Source organism: Trichoplusia ni, chromosome 5 (assembly GCF_003590095.1).
Source record: "Trichoplusia ni isolate ovarian cell line Hi5 chromosome 5, tn1, whole genome shotgun sequence".
In the NCBI taxonomy this organism is placed as follows: Eukaryota; Metazoa; Arthropoda; class Insecta; order Lepidoptera; family Noctuidae; genus Trichoplusia; species Trichoplusia ni.
Window position 1 is genome coordinate 10,984,458 of NC_039482.1, and position 22,925 is coordinate 11,007,382.

The 22,925-nt window shown below is 38.3% G+C and overlaps 1 protein-coding gene across 3 annotated transcripts in view; it reads left to right on the forward strand.

Moving 5' to 3' along the window:
• LOC113494476 (hormone receptor 4) overlaps positions 1–22,925 on the forward strand; it is a 48,924-nt gene that overhangs the window by 21,080 nt on the left and 4,919 nt on the right. For 2 of the 3 annotated variants that reach the window (XM_026872841.1, XM_026872843.1), the window contains exons 2-7: positions 8,978–9,082; positions 15,495–16,598; positions 16,677–16,891; positions 16,975–17,370; positions 18,515–18,707; positions 22,653–22,768. In XM_026872841.1, the coding sequence (XP_026728642.1) occupies positions 8,978–9,082; positions 15,495–16,598; positions 16,677–16,891; positions 16,975–17,370; positions 18,515–18,707; positions 22,653–22,768 (2,129 nt within the window). Of the gene's footprint in view, positions 1–334; positions 592–8,977; positions 9,083–15,494; positions 16,599–16,676; positions 16,892–16,974; positions 17,371–18,514; positions 18,708–22,652; positions 22,769–22,925 lie in introns of all 3 variants that reach the window. The other variant, XM_026872842.1, reaches the window with a different exon arrangement.

The following is a 22,925-nucleotide window of genomic DNA, read 5'->3' on the forward strand; positions in this document are numbered from 1 at the left end:
CGGTGAATGAGTACAAGACAGAGATAACTATATTTCGGCAGTGTACTCGTCGAGTGTAAGGTCGGCTACGAAAAACACTGACGCAATTTTTACAGCGTACGTAATTGAGCACTGACGGAGTCAGCGGTGTGTGCGTGAGCGCCGAGAGCGACGCCCGCGTCCGCCGAAACGGAGGCGGAATATTTAGGTGAAAGTGTTTCGAATTTCGACATGACGACATTCGCGCGCAGTCGTTATCGTGATTTTGCCGAATCGAGAGGTTCGGAGAGTGCGCAGACAACCGCGACGAGACTGCGATCCGCGCCCGCGCAAACCTTATGTGCTTGCTCCACAGGAAGTGCCCCGGACTCTGCATGCTGAACGTGTCTAGTGTTTGCGTTGGAAAACTATGCTGAGAGTTGGTGTGTCCAAAAATTTTCGGAGACGTAAATTAAAAAGGTGATCGGTGAATTCGGAACAAACGGTGGTCTTCGTGTGATGTGCGTGTTGAAGCGCTAAGCAAGCTGTCGGCGGGCGACAAGCTGGGGCCCGACGAGGCGCTGGACGCCTCCACTCACGCGCACCAACTGCAGACGATGACCTCCACCATGGGTAAATATTGAGATTATTTACCAAAATCACCCTGACTGCAAAAAAAATGCAGGACACTGCAATCGACCATAAATAATAAAAAAAAACCATTGAACCACGATTAATAATTTACATTGATTTAATTAATACTAACACGTTTATGTCATAGCTGAATATTCTTTCATCCGTAGGACATACTATTACACTAATCAATCTAACCTACTTCAGCATTTATTTGTAAACGAACGGATCGTTCGTAGCCACGTGCTACGTGCTACGCAGTGTGTATGACAGACAATTTTAAATTTAAATGCACAAGAAAAACAAAATTGTACAGTTGTAATATTATTAAATATTTTATTTTATCAAACGAATCATATTTTCAGATAGTTATATATTCTATAAGAGTTTTTCTAACTAAATATAAATATGATATGCGTTATTTAAGGATATTTATAAAACACTTTTTTTTATATTTTATGAAAACTTCAATTATTTAACCACGTTTTTAGTAAAGTAAAAATATCAGACTTTAATGTTAAGTTAAAGACTTGCTACGAACGTGCTACGGTTTTCTGAGTTAAGTTGAGCTTAATATTGTTATTGATCAATGTTTTTACTTAATAATACTCAAAAAATTATTTACAAGACTTACAATCGATAAAATTATGCTTTCGTCGTTTTTTTTAACTTCACCAAAAAAAAATCAGTAAGGAATAGTGTTTAATAAGTAGTTTTACAATATCTTACTTACTTTAATTCAAATCTCAATCAGACGAATATTATATGATAAAAGCTCGATACGTAAATTGTTTAAATCAGAGTACGAAAGATACGCAGAAACATTTTTACGAAAACAAATCATAAGACCCTCTTCCTACAACGTTTAATTTGCATACCAGTATGAACTTTGAATTCAAAACAATAACACGCAACTGGTTCAACATCTTGCTGTGTTTACACCGAAACCTGACACAATTTTTAAAAATAAATCAGCATGTTGCAAAACAAAAGAGGTTCAGCTCCACCATTGAGCAGTAACCATGACATTCCCAAATCGCCTCGTGGATCGCGATCGTGACTTCATAGTCTATGACCGGCTACTTTTACTTTCGTTACAATATGGCCGCCCTTTGTCTATGACTTGTATTCTATGATGGTGAGGTTGTTGATCTCCCGCCATTTTGCCGTTGCCGAAATACGTTTTTTACGCTCACTTTCCAATGCGGTGAAAGCGAAAAGGTACAGAATGTCACTGCTTCCTTTCAAAGTATTGTAGTGGGAGGACGTTGTAGTTTCGATAATAATAGGTGCGTTAGTTTGCCTGTCAAAAACACTATTGTTCGCCAATTTGAATACGTGTAAGTCTGTTGTTCCGAGTTTAAATGGTGTTAACATATTTACAAGATGAGTGTGCGCATATGTATGAGATATGGAAAAGCTGGTCAGGCGAGTGCTGTAAAAATTATAGGGATCATTGGATGGAATATTGGTGAACCTGACTCAACTTCCCGGGTTATTGCTCGCGATATTTGTATGGCAAACAATTGTTGATTGTTTCGTATCACATTTTAAGTACTGTTAGTGCTAGCGACATTGGTGGGTTCAACTAAACGTTGATACAGAGAAACCGGTTGAAATGTTATCTTTACTTACAATTCTTGTTTTAACCACCCTGATTAGCAATGGAATTCTATAAATGTTTTATTTTTAAACGGGTATTAAACCGTATTTCTACAATCTTCATACAGTAACTTTCGAGATTGTTGCGTATGTATATGACCTCAAGAATTGCATCTCAAGTTTCCGACGCTGGTGACCGCTGCATTTTATACGGAAGCTTGACAACTGCAGAATATTCTAGAGAAAAAATAAATTAAATATCTACCTCATGTGGGAAACTGTGCGAATAAAAGTTAACTAATTAATAATTTAATAACTAATTAATTTGACGACCTCCGTGGTCGAGTGGCGTACGCACCGGTTTCAAGGTGTCGCTATCTCTGAGGTCCCGGGTTCGATCCCCGGTCGGGTCAATGTAAAAATTCACATTTCTACATTGTCTCGGGTCTGGGTGTTTGTGGTACCTTCGTTGTATCTGGATTCCATAACACAAGTGCTTTAGCAACTTACTTTGGGTTCAGAACAATGTATGTGATGTTGTCCGCATTTATTTATAACTATAATTACGCTCCTACGTAAGTTATGGCATTTACGATATACTTAAGTATATAAGTATGGTGTCGTGTTTATATTATTGTAAAGGAATGTTGCCAGTGGAATAGGAAGTCGGCGGATCGGAAGTGATGTTTAAAAATACAACGTTTTAGTTGTGCGCACGCGCAGCTACCTGAATGTCAAGGCACATGCGCTAGAGGCCATGAGAGAGGCCCAGCGCTGGGGCTCGAGATACGATAGACAAAATATTACATTTAAGTAATAAATATGTATTCCTCATACAACCAAAAAAAACAAAAGAAAAAAACCAAAATCAAGTAGATATATTTTTTAACAAAATAATTATGTGTTTCTTATAAATTTTAGTAACAATTTAGTGTGAAATCAGGACTGTCTGAGGGCCTAAAGTCCGATAAGACGGACAACAAAATATGCTATTACATAGTTGCCTGTATTATCTGTATTTCTTTTTTATCGGTCAGACGAAGAAAGTATTTAATATCTTCGTACCGTATCTAATTGTTTAGATTGGTATGTCTGAGTCACAGACAATTTTGTGAAATACGTCATGATCCATGACCATGCTTTTCTTAGTTTCCAATGTTTAAAACCTTTTTGGGTTAGATAAACATACAGAGTGAAGTAGGACTGTAGGCAGAAATAGTTTTACGAGTGCCAATATATCTATTCTCTCTTTAACGTTCGAATAAAAATCAATCGATATTACTACGAAATGTATTCTATATTAAATCTATTTCTAGCTGTTACTATTTGATTTTATGAAAGAAATCTGTTGGAAGTTCAAGAATATCTCAAACTATAAAAACAATTAAAAAAACAAAACCCTAACAACTTCAAAAAAAGAAACACGGGAACAAAACACAATCGGAATGTCTAAACCTATTACTATTTTACTTCAGTTTCGTGAATTCAGTTCGGTTTTCAATGAATGAACTTACGAATGATTATTTTGCCCTTCAAATATACAATCTTTTACATCAGCTCACACGAACCACCGCTCTTGCAACACAGCCCTGAGGTGTCCGAAGCCACATTAGGCTACAGGTACATTCGGTCGTTGGCGCCGAAACGGGCTGGCGACCTCGAAAACGACACTGACATTGCGACCGGAACCAAACACTTCCTACAATAATACGGACAAAATGAGATGTATGCTCTTACTACTACACTCATTAGATGGACTAGTCTTGTTTCATTGGCCGGGTTATGTTAATTTTTGAGAACTAAGGTCTTCACTGATTATTTTATTTCGGAATAAACAATGATGTCATTTAAATTGCAAAGTATATGGACTTAAACTCTTCCTATATCATCAGTTTGGCTACTTTATGCTTTGTTAGTGAATTCGGCTGTTTTCTCGTGTACCATTTCAAGACGACTTTCATATCACAACTAGCTATTACTGGAAAATATTAATACAAATTATCACGCTTCGATACAAATACTTTTTGGACAGCATTCATACGATGCTGTGCTGCGAAACTTTGTTGTGCTCTTAATTAAAGTTTCCAACTTAAAACAAATATTGTAAATTATCGGAATTCAATAAACATTTTCCGTACATACAAGTAGTGCATTTAGACGTGGATGATGCAAGAAGAACAGAAACTATCAGTTGGTACAACAACCTTGACGACTTACAACATTCACAGGCCCGCTTTATACGTTCTACCGTGCAAACAATCTTTGGAACTTATTGCATCGCTTAGTTTGGTAATAAAGAAGATTTATCCGGAAACCTGTATTGCTAAATAGCTGACGAATGTGAAGATGATAGTGTCAGTTTTAAATCACCGTAAGTCCAACGCTGAAATTTTTATTCGTAGGAGGAAAGTGTCGGCAGACAGGAGTGATAGCCAAGTGGTGTGTGCATTGGACTGCCAAGTCAAAAATCGTAGGTTCAAATCCCAACAAGCAGTAGTTTTTTTCGAATTCAAGTACGTATCACATCTAAAAGCGATTTAGGAAAATATCGTGAGAAACACAGTACACTTGATAATTTTTCAAGGGTGTGTTTAGATCACGTCAGAGGCCTACGAGCGGTTTAAAAGCTCTGACACCAGGTTGCACATCAAACATGTAGTGAATGAATGTGTAGTAAAGAAATACCAACATACGGTAAATGGAAATTCCAGACTGTAATCGGTCATTAATTTATCAACAACAACATTATCTTAATCTTTCAATGTTTATTTGTCTATTACTTTCGGGTTTTAGCAAAATAAATACAGTCATTTTGAACTTGTTTCGAAGTCATTAACATGGTCATAAATAAATCGGCTATGTTCGACTGTTAATGACTTGTTTACTCACGTGAGTGCAATTAGTTTTACTGCAGGACTCTTTCTATAAATATATTTTTTTTGTTTTTTTTTATATCATTTCATCTAGTATTGTTAACAGATCTTTTTTCTGATACTGGACACTTTTGCATTGATACTAAATACTACTTGGACCTTTTTGAGTTTTGTTGAGAAACTTTTTGTATGAGTCGCATTGAAATCTATGAAACTTCTTCTTTAAGTAATTCAAGTGAAATGCTATTTGCCAAATAGTATATCTATACTGTTACTGCAAGCATTAAGTTATTTCTGTACGTAATTCCATCAGAATCCTGACTTGAAGTGGTAGTGAAGTTGTTAAATCGGGACACCGTATAAATAACTTAAAAAAACGTTAAACGTAAAACTATAAATATTTAGAATACAGAACCCTAATACCGGAGGCTCTATAGGCGATAGGCGTGTGACCGCGGCTGAGGTCACCACACTTCCGTCCACACGTCTGCTATACGGCTTTCGACCAACATTTGTACCAAGCCCTTAATTTGAACAAACCTTGGCAGTAGGAAACGCTGCACTTCAATGAGGTTTTTTCGTTGACTTTTAAGAATTTAAATATGTTATGTACTTATAATATATTCATATTCAGAAGGTTCTTTTTGGATTAGATAGAGTTACATCTATTAGCTAAACACGAATAAGGATAATGGTAGCTAAGACATACATCCTATAGAATGATAATCCAGCAAAAAAACTCATAATATCAAGCCGTTTGAGTTTCGATCGCAAATTTGCTAACTAGAATTCATGCGGCAAAACTGGCTGCAATAGAATAAAAAAAAATCCCTATCTCACCTGCAGAATAAAGAAAAAAAAACAATAGATTGAATACACAAATACTCCTCAAATGCACTTGAACCTCGAGGACGATACACAACGCACGTATTTAATGAGCAACAATAATTAATGCAATTAAACAAAGCCGAACGGCGGTCAAGTGACCGACCCTGGTCGGGGACGTGCCGACGTGCGCAGGCGCAGGCTTCCGTGTGATCTCGCTTTAGGCGGGCTTTCAAGATCAAATCCTATACCTTTATCGATACTTTAATATGTATGAATCGATAAACGTTGTTTATTAGTATGTATCAATCGAGAAATAAATTAATCCAATTGTTTTGGTCGTAATTTTATGATGTATATATGACTATGATAATGTTTTTTTACGGTTAGTAAATAAATTAATTTATGTTTCAATAAAGGAATTTTTAAACACTTAATTCTAACAACATTATTTACCTACTATCTAAGGTTTTATAATATAGTAAAGCTCTATGCTCTAAACCTATCTTTATGTTTGCTGTCTTACCCTCTACGGTACTGTAACCTTGATTTTTTCACAACAAACTCAATATGTAGATTCCTTCGAAAGGTTACTGACCATTAACCAGAGACAAGTTGATACACTTATAAATACTTCCGCTTCCGCTTCCAACGCGAATGTTACCAGCGACAATATTCAAGAGCAATAATGTGTCATGTTCACGGTTACACTCAATAAAATTATAAATTCAAATAAAAAACAAACTTTGTAAAATAATCTTAAGTACCTCTAGTAGTAACACGGCAGAAATAATATTAGTCTAAAACCTGATTGGGTTCTTTATATGTACATTTTTTAAAACCTCTCATCGTATTTAAGTACAGGTATTAAGTGATATATTTCCTATATGGCCGCGGAAGTCAAAGCTCGCGACCTTGTAAAAAGCTTGCGAACGTCGCGACCAATTCGCGGATTATATTATTAACCGATCACACATCATCACCAAGGTCTCTGACTCAATAGCGTTTATTTAGAGAAGATAGAGTTCGTTTATTGTTGACAAAAAAAATTAAAGAACATTGCACTCAGACGATCGTAATTCTAATTTAATCCGCTAGATTCGGCTGGTATACAGATAAACAGATCGCGGTGACTAATTTATCTACGTGACGACATATAATGATTTACACTTCACGCGAGTGAGTTTAAATACAGATTTTTGTATTGAATTATAACCAAACGGCGATCACTCTGTTATACAAACTCCTGCGGCACCTGCGTCACCTGCGATGCTCCAGGCGCGAAACGTGATTAGATATTAAAAACTTAGATTACAGTTGCCATGTCACGGTGCATTGTTCCAATCTCAACTATTATACTGTGAAGTGACGTTGAATGAGTCAATCTCTTATCACGCGCCGGAGTACGCTATAAATATTTTACGAGTTTTTCTTATTCGACGTCAATGTTACAGCACTACTCTACAAATGCGTACCGGCGACTTATGTTCCATGCGGTCACGCAATGATAATGTTGTGAAAAACGTATTATGCTGCAACTACGCAAAATAATAGTCATTTGTTTATACGTATGCGCTAGTATTTTACGTCAAAGGTCGTATTCAAGTCTCGCTTATTTTGTTTTACTCTTGAATACCGTTTAAATACAATATATTGCAATGTATAAAGTTTCGGGCCCATATCGTTATGAGGCGAGCGAACAATTACAGCCCACGCCTGTCTTCTGTAAAAATGTATCAACAAGTGAGATACATTCACGATAAATGTACTCATGTATTTAAAATCGTGGGGTTAAAGAACCTATTTTGATAAAATTATGTTGTTTCGCTAGCCATGTGACGTGTGAGCATTGTCCATTGACCTGTCACGTGGCGGCCACATAGTATTTATGTACATCGTGTACAACGAACTACGTAATGGATGTGCAAATTCCAATATCAATTGGTATCGATTGTCTACGTATCGATACATTAATCGGTCATGAATTTCGTGACGATTATTTCGTCACGTTAAATGGATGTCATTATACTAATAGCGTTTAGTTATAAACAACCGTTATTTAGTGGATGAGTTGTAACAAACATGTTATTATTTCTGCGTGAAGTATAATTTGTTGTCATTTTGCAAATGTGACTAACAGATTTACAGCTCATGTTCAAATCTGACCAAATATCGTACCTATGACCCCACATAATTACCCTATAACCACTCAGCTTAACGTGGTTACAATATAAAAAATTACGTGAACAATGACGTGTGAATGAAAGACGCACTAACATTTAGTAGTAATGCAACACTTTGGTGTGTGACCTCACGCTATACGCGCGTACGATATCTACTACAAATTCCATTACCTGCCTTATCAAAGCTATAAAACCGCAGTACGTCGATGAATGGAAATCGCGACATCTAAATAAAACGTAGGGTTGCGCGCTCTCCGCCCGTAGTCACAACCAGCCATGAACCGGGCTGACATTGAAAAATGATACATTTAATCCGCGAAAATAAATAATTAAAATTAATTCCACGATGCACGACCGTTACCCTATAATATCAGGGCCGTACTACATAACTAGACCAGATATGTCACCTGATTGCCGTGAGTAACCTTTGCCTAAATATAGCAATTAATTAAAAAACACGGTCACGTTAAATAGCGTGAAGTAAATAACGTCATCAATATTAGCAAATTAGCTAAGTAAATTAAACAGCTATAGAATTGATTACAAATATTTTGTTGATTCAATTTCGAGTAATTAAAATTCGTTGCTAAGAAACATGGCCTTTGGCCAGAATTAACACTACTGTATCTCACTTATAAAAATAAATAAGTATATTAAAAGCAATGTACATACGTACACAAGAAGTATTCGTCCACATTAACGTTTAGTAATCCATAAAACCATTATCGTTTATTCTGTCTGTTCCGAAAAAACTTGGCAAAGATCCTGCGCTTATATTTAGAATTTCGGTTCATTAAGACCTCATTTGAACATTGAACTTTATATGTATTGGGTATTGACAGATAAAAAAAAAACAATCGTATTTTGAAATTCGTTCTAATTTGTTTCTTTTTTTGTTCTCAGGAATAATGACACTCAGCCGCGGCCCGTGTGACCTCGACAACATGAGTCTGTTCCAAGACCTCAAACTTAAGAGGCGGAAAGTTGACTCCCGATGTAGCAGCGATGGTAAGTACACACAGCATGCAAATGAACCCAATATGAATACTACATGTTTTATCCTCGTCATTGACTATTCAAATTAAATTCATACGATTAAAATTAAACAGATTTCTACATAATTTCATTGAATAACAACAAATTGAGCAGTTCGTTTTACTAATTTTCTTTTAAAGAATTGTAAATAGGAATAACAAAACGTGTAGTATTTATGTTTTTCCGTCTTCACGCCCAAGAAAAGAACACTATAGACATTACGAATAAATGTTAACGTCAATGACACATTGTCAGATGGTTCGACGTGGTCTGTCCACTACAAATAAATAGATAAACTAGAATACGTAAGATCGGTCCTAGGTTCCTATTCTGTAAAACCATGACTTTTCCAATAGAAATTTTGTGGACCTACCGTCAAGTCTAAAATTTATATTATTCTCAGTGGAAGCAACCTATCGCTGTCTACCGTGTAATGGTCCACAACTACAATACTTTGAAAGGTGGCGGCAGGATTTCTGTACTGTATCAAAAATCCAAAACCGAACCATCATGGCTCTTATAGTTCAAAGCACATCCGTATTCTGCAAAACCATGACTATTCCAAGAATTGACTAGTAAGGAGACTGAACTTCCCAACGCATCAGGACTGCATCTCAACCGAACTATAATTGCTCTAACAGTTCAGAATAGGTCTGCCAGTATTTGTTATTCGTGTCGAGATGTCGCACGTAGTTGCGACGCGGATCACGGACCGCTATCACTTTCTGTCGCTGTGAAGTCCTTTGTCACTTGTAATTTCATTTTCATTTAAACGTGCTCCTCGTGTTTGTAATGACGTTCTTAAAAAATATACATTCTAACTTCGAAATTTTACTTTTTATTTTAAAACGTGATTGTAAATTGTTTTTGGATCTCTAGAAGAAATCTTTTTTGAACATATTAAATCATTTTGATAGAGTCATTTAAGTATTATTTACATAATTGGTTCGAAATTAGAATAAATAATTATCACTATTATCTTAATGGATCGCGATATTGATTTAATGATTTACATATTTCTAATCATTAGACCTTATGTTAGAATTTAATTTAAACTTGTTTTCAAGTATAATAATCAACGCGACCTACTTAAAAAATTAAAGTATAACGCAAAACATATAAGTATTCAGAAGGAAGCTTAATTTTAATGGGAGTAAAGCTTGTAAACAAAAGAAATCTTCTTCCGCTGATAAACCAATCAAATCGATAACAAATTACACAACAAGATGCTCAACAACTAAGTGTTTGATAACGATCTTCAAATGTTAAATAACAGCTGAGCAGCAAGCTGTGAGAGTCGCGACAGGCTTCGAGAAATTATACTTTCACTCGCGAAAAAAAAACTTCCAAAAACAAGATCCGGTTCAACAAGCTACAGACACTGCACAGATTAAAAACACTAGCATATTAACTTTGACATTTCAAACTTTTAAAGATAATATAAGGAAACCGGAATATTTTTTATACAGCATAGTTTATTGAACGTATTAGTGATGAAAGTAGATGATCTGATCAGCATTGTTTAGAGAGTGAAACTGAAAGTTTTATCTGAAATCTGGACATTGCAATAAAGCATGTCTAACTATTGAAAATGCGGCTGGACTGAATGATGAATAGGTTTCATAGTCATTCATTATTCAAAACTGGAACCATGAATATATTCAGTATAAACGAATGAAAAAAACCGCGTATAGTTTCGGTTAAGTACTACGCAGTTTAAAAAACCGTTAACTGTACAATCTCCAAACATAACTGTGTATGAACTTGTAAAATTTCACATGTTACATTTAATTTGTTATGATTGCGTAATAACGACGCTGACGTCACGATGATAAAGAAAGTTTACGTAAACCCACGAAAGGTGAAAGCAATAAATACCGGTGCTGTAATTATTGCTATTGTGGCCTCGTGAATAATTCATGAGAGAAAGATGAATTCACTGTCATATAACGTAACATCACGATTCGAGCCTGAGGCTGCAAGCGGTTTAAGAACTCAATCATTGACTGTACTTCCCTAACGGTTGTCTGACGTTTTAAAGCAAACCAAGCAAAAAATGTATTTATAGTTTATTTATCATGATAAATGACCTATTCGAGATTCAGAATACATAATTATGTAGTCTGAATGGACGAATTCTTTTGCCAAAACATTCTATTATTAAATTAAATTTATGAACTCTTATACCGCGTAAAGATGTTAATCAAATCGTATACAAAAAGATTTCTTAAATTTGAAATAAGCAAATTAAAAAAAAGGACGCCTTTAAATAATGTCCATAATATTCAAGCATATTTTTTAAGCATTGATAAAAAAATACTGAGCTACACTCGAATTTTAAATTCAGTCCATTGTATACTACAGGGCAGCGTTTCGTTTCACGTGGGGTGTGACGCTGTCCGCCATGACGCGAGTCAGCGTCACTGTGACGCGCCCCTCACACGCATTTGTGACACACCACTTTGTACGTACTAACAAGATAACGACCCGGCCCATTGTTTTTACTTACTTAATTATGCGTGAAAAATGGGCATTCCTCAGAAATCGCTGATAATAATAATCAATGATTATTCGCATTTTGAATTTGACAACATGCAAACAGATACGCTTTATGGGCGTGACTAGATAGGTAAAAATATACTTACCCAATACTTATTGGTTATATGTCGATGATTTGTTATAGTGCATAAAATAAAATTACAAAAATAAATCACAAGGATAAATCCCATATTCATTTAATTTTGTCCTGTAAAACTAAAAAATGCAACAGCAATAAACAATATAACCTCACAACGAACAATACATTTAAAGTTTAGTTAAACCAAGTAGGTATAATGGTATAATCCTATAAATACTACATATACGTGAATAACTTCAGGCTAAAATTACATATATAAGTTCTAATCGCAGAGTCGTTGTACTGCAACTGAAGGTCTCTTGATAACACAGCTACTGCCGTGCGTAAATAAATTACTACTAGATTCAACTGCAATACTAATTCCATTATTTTCAATTCGTTTGTATCGCCACATGGTAATCCATTGCGCATTAAGCTTTGAGTGAAATACTCGTAACAAGAACTTTGCCAGCAGTGAATATAGGTTTTGATCAGTTTTCAGATTTTTTTTTATACCTGAGTAGAGTATAGTGCATTATCACAATGGCTTCAATTATAGCCCTTGTAAAGCGACCAAGAATTGGTTTTTAGTTTTGAATCGATACTATGTTCACAATCGGCGAGCTTCGTAATAAGAAACTTAATGATTAGGGTATCAAAAATCTTCATGTCAATTCGATTTTCTTTAAAAAATCCAGGTGTGCATTGGAAAGCCAGTACAAAGGACGTCATTAAATAAAAATCAGAGGTCAACATTACCGACCTTTTTACACTTTCTTTCTTGATGGATGTCAAATTTCACATAATTATTTACAGACAGCATTGTTAAGCGCAAAAACATCAATTACCTGACAGTTTTCATGTACGGCATCAATCACAATTCTTTTATTTCGCTTATTCTTTGAACACGAATATGAATGGCAGAGCCCTGTAAATTGAAATATTTTTTCATAAAGTATTCGTAATTTTTTTAAAGATTTGAATGGTGTTAATACAATGGAGGATTTAAAAATAAAATCTATTAATTCCCATTTTCCATTGCAGGGCGAAATGTCACTAAGACAGTTCGTTTTTAACTAAGTTCTGAGAGAGAGAGAGGTTAATGTTTTTATAAAACCAGCCAGTGTGCTTGAGTGAGTTTAATAATGAAAACAATAATTAAAAAATAAATGAATGTCGTCATTTCACAGCGAGTTGAATTAAAATTTCAACTCATTTATAAATATGACGTTGGAATTATTTCTCATTCATAATTTAGCTTTGGAACTTCAGGTCATCAGGACATTCATTCTGGTGACAACTAATAAAATCTATTTATGAGAGTACTTTTCATTCTTCACTGCTGGTGCTCATATTTATAATAATGACTATTAATTTAGAAATGTATTTTAAATCTAATCGCATCTAATCTTCTCTGCCATTAACATCTTATTATTTCATGTGATAAATTTAACCTTTTCTAATTACGTAGGTCAGAGATTTAAGTCAAGATTGACAGACATTATCATAGGTACCATGAGAACGAGAGAGACAGAGAATCCTGTAATGAGAATGCTTGATATTTCAATCTTCCTTTCTAATATTAATATTTTAATATAAATCAACCCTAATAGTAAAAGGGGGTTTTATATCCATTACAGTGGTAGGGGAGTCTCTAGAATGAATAGTTGTCTTGTTATACGTCAGGGTAGGTGGCGCCGCGTCACGTGGCCGCGCCGCTGTGGGGTGAGTCGCGAGGGAGGTGCCGGCGTGACCCACTTTCCCTGTGTCGGTGACCGCGGCCGACCTTCGGGCCTGCACCGACCGAATAAACGATCCTTCATCCGCACCCAACTGAAAAAGGCCGCGCTTGCATAACCCTCCCGTAAACTACCCGGTAACTCTTTCAATCCTACCAGTACAATACTGATTACCTCTCACTATTTAGGCAATAAACTCTCAACGTAAAATAATGAACTCTAACGCTCACCAAAGGCAACCAGATACAGGAAAAGTTACATTGTGCAACGTTACCACCGCCATAAACAAGTAGTAATCAGAACGGGACGTTTATCTAGGCGCTTGTGTGAGTCTACCTAGAACCTCTAGAGCTAGTATTGCATCACGCGGCTAGAAAGATCGGTCCCCACCAATGATGTGGTAAAGGACGCGAAGTGAAATAGAGATCGTCCTCGAAGCGAGAGCGGTGCACGCGTTGCACTAGTCATTGTGCGGTTGCACTTCGCACGCACGGCCGTCGGAGTGACCTAATAGCGGCTGGAGGGAGGGACCGGGAAGCGCCGCGGGGAGCGGGGCGGCCGCCGCGAGTGCGGTAGGTCGGGCTCACTGCGCGCGCCCGCCGCCCGACGTCGCGCCGCCGACAGTGGAAAACTTTCTTCGCGACTTTTCCTCGTGTAAACAAAACCGCGCAAAATTTTGCGCCCGCGCGTCCCACAGGCTCGGCCATCGCGCGCTTTTACTCAAATGAAGTTAATTATTTCACCGCAATTTCGTTTTCAGTTCATATTTTCAGTTATCATAATCTTGAAATTCGCAATTAGACCCTTGTGGACAATTATGTGATTAAATAAGAGTTCCCTCAAGTCTATTGACAATTGACCGTGTTTGCGATGTAAGCCAGGTCACGTGAGAGGGTAAAGACTACGCCTATGGATTTAGTAATAAAAAGTCGGTAAAGTTTACGTGCTTAGAATTTATGATTTGATTTATTATTTGTTGAATTTTATAAACTATTGGAAAACTGGATTTATATCATCTAAGGGGTGTTATTAAATTCATAGAAAATAGATGTACGTTTGTGCTTTGTCCCTTTACTTCTTTGTGTCTTCAGCATGCATTAGATCGAGGCTCTAAGATAAATAAAAGTCATCATGTGTCTTTAATGTGAATAACTATTAATTCCATAATTTATTGTGCTTTACAGTATCTGCAATACAGTATTTTTTTTAAAAATGACTATGCCTCACTTTTCAAGTTTTTCTCACTTCGTTAGAATATTTATTTATTATCATGAATTTACAATTAACTCATTATACCGAACCTCCTAGGAAAATTGATTTGAGTAAGCAGTGCTTACATTTTTTAGAACCACGTATTTTGTTTTTTTAATCATTAGTGAATATAAAATGTTTATAAGTGTGTATTTGTAAATGATATAACATATATAGCGTTATTGTTGTGTGACGTAGAGCCCTTTGTGGTGTGTGTGGGGCGCAGGCGCAACGCTTCCGGGCGCCGCATCTGCGCTCGCGCCGCTTTCACTTTCTCCTCGCGCGCGCCGCCGCATCTCGTGCTCGCGCCGCGACCCGCATCTACGCTTCCTACATTTTCCACATCTATTCCGGATAGTTATATAAAATATTATATTTCGTAGCCAAATACTATCAGATCTCAATAATTCAACTTCAGCGCGAGGATTGCTTCTGAAGAAATTAAGCTCATTGGTATATTAAACTCCTTATGATGAAACTTGTTCTAAAACTTAACCATAAATACAATAGATTAGTTTTGTATGTGGCCGGGACGGCAGCGGCGGCGCTCACATCGTGACGCAACCGGCTAGCTAATCTAGTCGGCGGCGTCGGGAAGTGCAGTGTCGCGTCCCTGCGTCGCGCCCCGCGCGCTCTAACTACGATCGCGCCGCGCGGTCGTTGACATTTCACCTAGTTTCTATTTGTCGCTTCTAAAAAGTCTATGGTGTTCTTTTGTATCGCGTTGAGACGAGAGGTCGCCTGTCACTTTTGTTGACCGCTATTTGTGTGCCCACAGGCGAGTCGGCCGCCGATACCAGCACGTCGTCGCCGGACCCCGGCCCGCCGTCGCCGCGCATGGCCGAGGCGGGCTGCAGCACGCCGCCGCACCCGCCGCCCGTATTCGACGGCGGTGGCTCCCCGACACCCTCGCCTGCTTGCCATCCCACCGTTATCCGCTCTGCGCCACCATACTCCGTCATCAAGTTTGAGGGTGCACAGGCCCCCGTCAAGGCGGAGTGTTCGCCAGCAAGCAACAAACCTGATGCGACCCCACCTTCCCCGCTTTCCTCTGTAAAGCTTGAAGGATCCCAAGATTCCCAACAATACAGGCAGCGTATCCTCGCTCCCCCGCCGCCGGGCTCTCATACTTCGCTATCGCCGGGACCCTGGCCTCCCGCTGCCTGCATAAATGGTGTCAAACCAGAACTGATCGGAGGACACTTCCCACCACAACAACTCGAACCCAAACCAGGCGTACGAGGATCTGCACAATGGCGCGGAACACCCGCTGTTATTATGGGCGAGTCTGGTGGAGTTCGAACGATGTTCTGGACGCTGCCGGCACCCACGCCTAGCGGGGAACCGGCTGCGAGTGCATCTCATACCCCGACGCCACCCACACCTGACCCAGCTACCTGTAGCGAAGAGTCGGCTGCGAGACTACTACTTAACCTAGGTGGTGAGTTAAGGCGGCCACGTGGGCCTCCCTTGAACATGGAATTACTATGGGCGGGTGACGTGTCGCAACTGCCGGCGCACCAGCAGATCACCGCGCTGAACCTGAGCGCGGCGGCTGGTAATGTGGCGGGCGCGTCACAGGTGGCGGGAGCGAGCGCGCTGGCACTACCCAGACCAGAACTTAGAGCTTATGCACCTGAGGCTGAGCGAGATGAAGATGAACAACCAATGATCTGCATGATTTGTGAAGATAAAGCCACAGGACTGCATTATGGCATTATCACATGTGAGGGGTGTAAAGGTTTCTTTAAACGGACTGTACAGAACCGACGAGTTTATACGTGCGTCGCTGATGGTGGCTGTGAAATAACAAAAGCGCAAAGAAATAGATGCCAATATTGCCGATTCAAAAAATGTATTGAACAAGGAATGGTTTTACAAGGTATGTATCGACATCAAATGATTATTTCCTCATTCACGTCATATTAATGGCATTTTCTTAACAACTTTTTTACTTCAGCCGTACGGGAAGACCGGATGCCGGGCGGAAGAAATAGCGGTGCGGTTTACAACCTGTACAAAGTAAAATACAAAAAACACAAGAAAGCAAATAAGGCAGCGACGACAACAAGCCGAGCGTCACCTCCTGAGAAGCCTAAAGACCCTTTACCGCCTATCCCATCACACCTCGTTAACGGCACCATTCTTAAGACTGCACTCACAAATCCTAGCGAGGTACGTCAAGTTTTAAAATACCGATCGTGAGTTACGGTATTTAGCTAAACATTCTGATATTAACATCTGCCCTTTACTTTCAGGTTGTCCATTTAAGAGCACGGTTAGAAAGCGCCGTGTCATCATCGCGAGATCGTTCTATACCGCTCGAAAGGGCGTTACACATGATCCGAGCGCTGATTGACTGCGATGCCATGGAGGACATCGCGACGGTGCGACATCTACCCGACCTGCTCCACGACACCTCAGAAATTGGGGACAAGCTGTGTAAGATCGGAGACTCGATCGTACACAAAATGGTGGCTTGGACGAAAAAACTACCATTTATCATGGAAATACCTATGGAAATACATTCCAAGCTGTTGATGGAGAAATGGCACGAGATCTCAGTACTGACGACGGCGGCGTACCAAGCGATGCACGGGAAGCATGCGCACGCGCCGCCCTCGTCGGACCATGAACAAGACTTTATGCAAGAGGTGAGTGCCTTCGTAAATTGATTGCTGAAGCCGGCAGCTGTAGATTAGTAGTTACGAAAGACGCATTAAAGTGTTTTTTCCACACAATTTGTCTAACGAGCCCTAGATGTGGCTCAAGCACGCTTCGGGTCACACTCGCTCCAGAGACTTCCGCACATGCGCCGGAGTGCAGTTACGTGATCTGCATCGCTTGCGCAACCGCGGTAGAAAGTCGCCGGCTGCGGCTGCCAGACAACTAGTTGCACTCGGACGTTTGCACATTCGCTATAACCAGCTTTACTCTAGGCAATTAATGCTGTTCTATACAGCGAACATTTCTATTATCTTCTGATTCCGTCGTTCGATTGTTCACTTTCGACTGTAAATCAAGTTTAACTATTTTGGTAGTGGTAAATTAGCTGTATTTATATTATTTATCGTTTGTCTAGTTAGGAATTGTATACAAATGATTTCGCTTGAACATGCAACGAACAGGATCACGACCTAAGAATTGCACGTGTTACGTAAACCGCGTACCGGTGCGGTGCCGTAATAAACCTAGTACAGAAAGTATTTTTCATTGTCTAGAGCATTTCCTTCTTATTTATGCATTCGATATTACGTTATATAAGATATTACGTTCGGTATTCCACACCTTTTTACGTCAAAATAATGCAGATGGATTAGCTAGTCGTCGTTATAATTTGCGATTGGAATAGTTGTATGAATGTTTTATACGCAAATAGGCAACAACCAGAAGAGAGTTGGCAAACGCTTTACCTTATTAACATTGAGTTATTGTCAAATGAACGTATTGCAATTGTTTTATAGAAAACAAAGCGCACTGGAAAATACATGAGTGTCTACCAAAACCGAACTAGCAATGGAGTGAATAGTACATTCTTGAATAATGCTATTTATCAAGCTAATGTTATTTAGCAAATTGAATAATTGACAGAAAAAATATAATTCAATTTAATGTAGATAAAATGTCTCTTAACAAAAAAGATCATTAAAATAATAAAAAAATACAGACAGAACGACGGAAGCAGTACTGATGATAAAATCTTTTCAGCTATACCTAATAAAATTGATTTGACTTCTTATTCAAATTCTATACTTCTACAACTCTACATAGAAATAACCGGCTTAATTTCCCCAACAGGTAAACGCCAACCTTCGGACGCTGCAGAACTGCCTGACCTCGCTGATGGGGCGCCCCATTACGCTGGAGCAGCTGCGGCTCGACGTGGGGCTGGTGGTGGAGAAGATGACTCAAATCACTTGCGTCTTCCGCCGCATCCAGCTCCGCATGGAGGAGTACGTCTGCCTTAAAGTCTACATACTCCTTAATCAGGGTGAGTGACAACTCTTTGCTGTAACCTTTTTACTATTAGTAATCTGGGATTTCGAAGCTATGCAACCTCTTTTTCAGACTTTAGTCAAAGATCAACAACAGTCATAGAAATTATTCTGAGTGATTGTTAGAAATTCAAAAACAAGAAAAGGAACAGAATTTTATTATATTTGAATTTAGCACATCGGCTTCAAAAACAAAAACATTCGCGTTATTTAAATTTAAATGTCAAGTTGTTCGTTATTGATAAAAGAAACCTAATATTACATTTATATATCATAGTTTAATAAACTAAATATGTCAATACCTTCACAAAAATATTTTAATAACTCTGACGTCAAATGGACAGATCAGATGAATCTTTTATTAACAAAATGTGTTAATCGGTAGCTGGATAACCTTTCACCGCGTTGCAGGCCGTTAAGGTTCACTGGTATTTAGGCTAAATAAATAAGATGAATGGAACACTTCCTTGTTTACAAAATATTTAAATAAATTTATAACAATTATCGTATCGTCGTATAATTTAAAAAAGAATGAAAAAACCGAACATTTCACCACAGAAAACCAATTGCCGGTCTATATTAGAATAGGTTTGAATTTATTGAAGGCTCATAGTTATTTGCTAGTTTGTATAGTATGTAAGTGTGGTCAACCAACAAAGATGTGTCGGTTCCTGACTACACAAGTCAACGCACCGCATTGTAATCCTGTTAGAGGCTGGCGAGGGGTGCATCGGCCCATGATGCATGTAGGTCACTTACATTACGCAAGCTAGCCAACCTCCTCCGTCAACGTCTGAAACATTATTCTACTCCTTTATGACATGACGTTGACGTAAGAATCATAGGAACCGAAACTATTGTTAGCATGTCTTAGAAAAAAATATGGACAAATTATTTAGAAAATTTGACCGTATTCAAAAGAAATAACTACACTTTCAATTGTTAAACGCAAACCATGCAACAATACATCAATTTATCATAAAAAATAGAGCTTAAAACTTTCTATACGAAAGTCTAACGGTAAAGTTTATTCAATGATTAATCGGCGCAATGCGAGATATGACAGAACAATAAAAAACTTGATACGTAGTGATACGCAATGCAGACTTGGTTAGGAATATTATGATTTATGTCACAAGTAACCCAGATGTGGACACCGATTAGGAAGCACTCGGTACATTGATAACAATTTCACTCGGTGAACTCTACTGACACACGAAACTCCGTCAATATATTGACCTGATAAGACATCTTAGTACAGCTCCCTTCCAAAAAGATCATACATCAGAAGTCCAGATTTTCCATCATAAAGTCACTATTTCGAATTTATTTACGGCATTGTGACTGCATATAAAAGACACTCCGCACTCAACGTACGTACTCAATAGCCTTGTATAAACAAAGTAGTTGAAACGTAATTTCATTAGTTACACCGAAGACGTGAAGTTTAAATAACTTAGTTTAAGACGCAATACATTCTGTGCGTAAGATTGGCCAGCCTTCAGAGATTGAATACTAAAACAAGTCCTTATACACGTCCTAGTGGACTAGGCAGGGAAACTGTGACATCCTGTGTTATCGCTGTAAGTGGGTCGCGGTACGCTCTAGCGCCATGTTTGAAAATTATTTTCACTGCGCCAGCAACGTGCACATTAATACGTCAAGTAGGTGCGCTGTTTATCAAACTATGAAAGTACTCAGTGAGTGTTTAGCAGCGTTCGGAAATACCGCGTATTATGTTGCACTTCGGTTATGTAAATTAAACTGAACATACTATGTATAAATGTAGAATACTTCAAGTATGTGTTAAGAGATTATGACGTCATTCCGAAGCCTGATCTCGGATAATTAATCATTTTACTCCATCCCAACGTCGTACTTAAGTACTCAAGAAACTGTTCATATATAAAGTCTTAATCGCTTCTGAAATTGTCGTTTACATCATTAAATTAATGACGGAATTTGTTTGCCAAACCACTGCAGTATGGCCACAAATCAAATTCTAAATCTAAACGACAGTCAAATGTTTTTGCCGTCATTAAAAAAAAACAATGTATTTTTCTTTACTGTCATATATAAAACCATCATAATAGTTAGGAATACATAGTCTGGCAACAAATATACGGCCTTTTTCCTCATTCTAAATAAAGTCACGGCTATAACGTTATCAAATCTGAGATCTACAGCAAACAGTTCACAAAGCCGAGTGTACACTTATTTACAGGTTCTCAATGAAGCGAACTATCAAACAGAATTGGCTCCGATATTGTTGATAACCTACATACGAGCTGATTGAATCGCTTTCTGCGTTTATTGCAATCATTCAAAATTATGTCATTCAATTAGAAACGTTACTGGCTGGCGAAGAAAATACGAAAAAAGTTAAAAAATATTTGTTTCGACGTATATACACAGTAAACATAACTAAGATAACTTCTTCTAAGAAAAAGACATGAAAATGAATTAAAACAACCACACTTAAAAGCATTAGGTAATACACTAACTAACAAGAAAACACCGAATTATTTAATAGTACGTCAGTCTGATAATTACAAGATACGTTAAACATCTTTAAAAGACAACCAGGAAATTGAAAACAGCTCGAGTCATTAACAAACAACTGCGCATTTACCTAATCGTTAATCAATCAATGCGAACATGCTTATAAAATCAAATTTCTTTATGAACTACATAATAGATTCGAAGGAGGAAAGTGCAGTACTATAATTTTTTATTTTCACTTCATGTGTTGTTCCATAGTTGTGCTAGCGGACTACGGTGAAATGGAAAGCGCTTGCGCAACCATGCGCCCGCGCCGGCTGCGCCTGTGTGTGTGTTTATTAGATACTTGTAACAAAATGTTTGTTGCGTGTTCGCCATGTTGAGTAATACATTAGGATTTTAGGAACGTATCGAAGTTTTTGTTGTTGTATTGGTTCATATGACAATCCCGTATTTTATTATATGTGATTTTGTTTGCATAGTATTCGTTTTATAGCTAAAGTTGATATCTAAATCAGTGACAACACGTGTCGCGCTCACTAAGCGCTAAGTACGTAATTAATTGAAACGGTGATAGGTTGTTAACCCGTATAGAAACAAAAGTGTCGCATTGCATTCAAAAGCGCATTGCGTATAATAATGTAGAGTTAGTTACGTCAGCTAAAACGGGACAGCATTTCACTCTCGGAGCGGAAAGCGCGACGCGGAAGGCAAACTTTCTCTTTTGCAGCGCACCGCGCGCATTGAAAAAAGCGCAAGCGCAGATTATAGAATGAACTAGTACCGCTTAGTCTCGCGCGCACTTATTTACGTAACCAGTAATACACGCTCGCAACACTGTACTGCACACTGATACCGCAACGCAAAAATTCATACTTTGTATACATTAGGAACTCCGTTCACGAACGACTATAAACAGCCGGAATACAGCTAACTTCATCAAAATAGTCCCAACCAGTGATATATTCAACAATTTATTCTATATTGTTCAGCGAAAATAAACAAACATCAATTAAAATGTAGTCGCAATAACAGCACACACGAAACAGTCGCGCGTACAATATCGTGGAAAAATGCGCGCGCGAGAGCGAGACGACAACAGCGGTGAGGACGCGAGCGAGCTCGAGCGGAGGTCAACGGCTAGCCGCGGTCGTTGCCCTGCTATCGGAGTGACCTACTGAGCGCGTGACGTCACCGCCGCACCGCGCACGCCGTGGCATTGGTTCACCGCTACCGCGCAGCGCCATCTACAAGCGAGTAGGACAACTATACGTGATCGTCATTGCATGATTGTAGGAAATGTAATTAATCAATACACTCCAATGCCAGTCGCTGCTACAAAACTGTTAAATAATTTTGTTTCGGTTGTTACATATTCCAATACATAGCGGTTGTATTCTCGTATTGTAAATTTAACAATTTTATTATGCTTGTTTCAGAAATTGAGTTGGAAGGTATTCAGGATCGCTACGTGCAGGTGTTGCGCAGTTATCTGGAGCACGCTGCACCGCACCATCCTGGGAGGCTGCAAGAACTCTTCGCTAGGATACCTGAGGTAATTAACGACATTGCAACATTCATTTACATTCTTTTGCAAATGAAGACAAACATGTCTTGTTTAAGTAGATACCACTAGTTTCTTATATTATAATTATATAGTTTTTGAGTGTATAGATCAATTAAAAAAAAAGACCATAATACATATCTTGTTA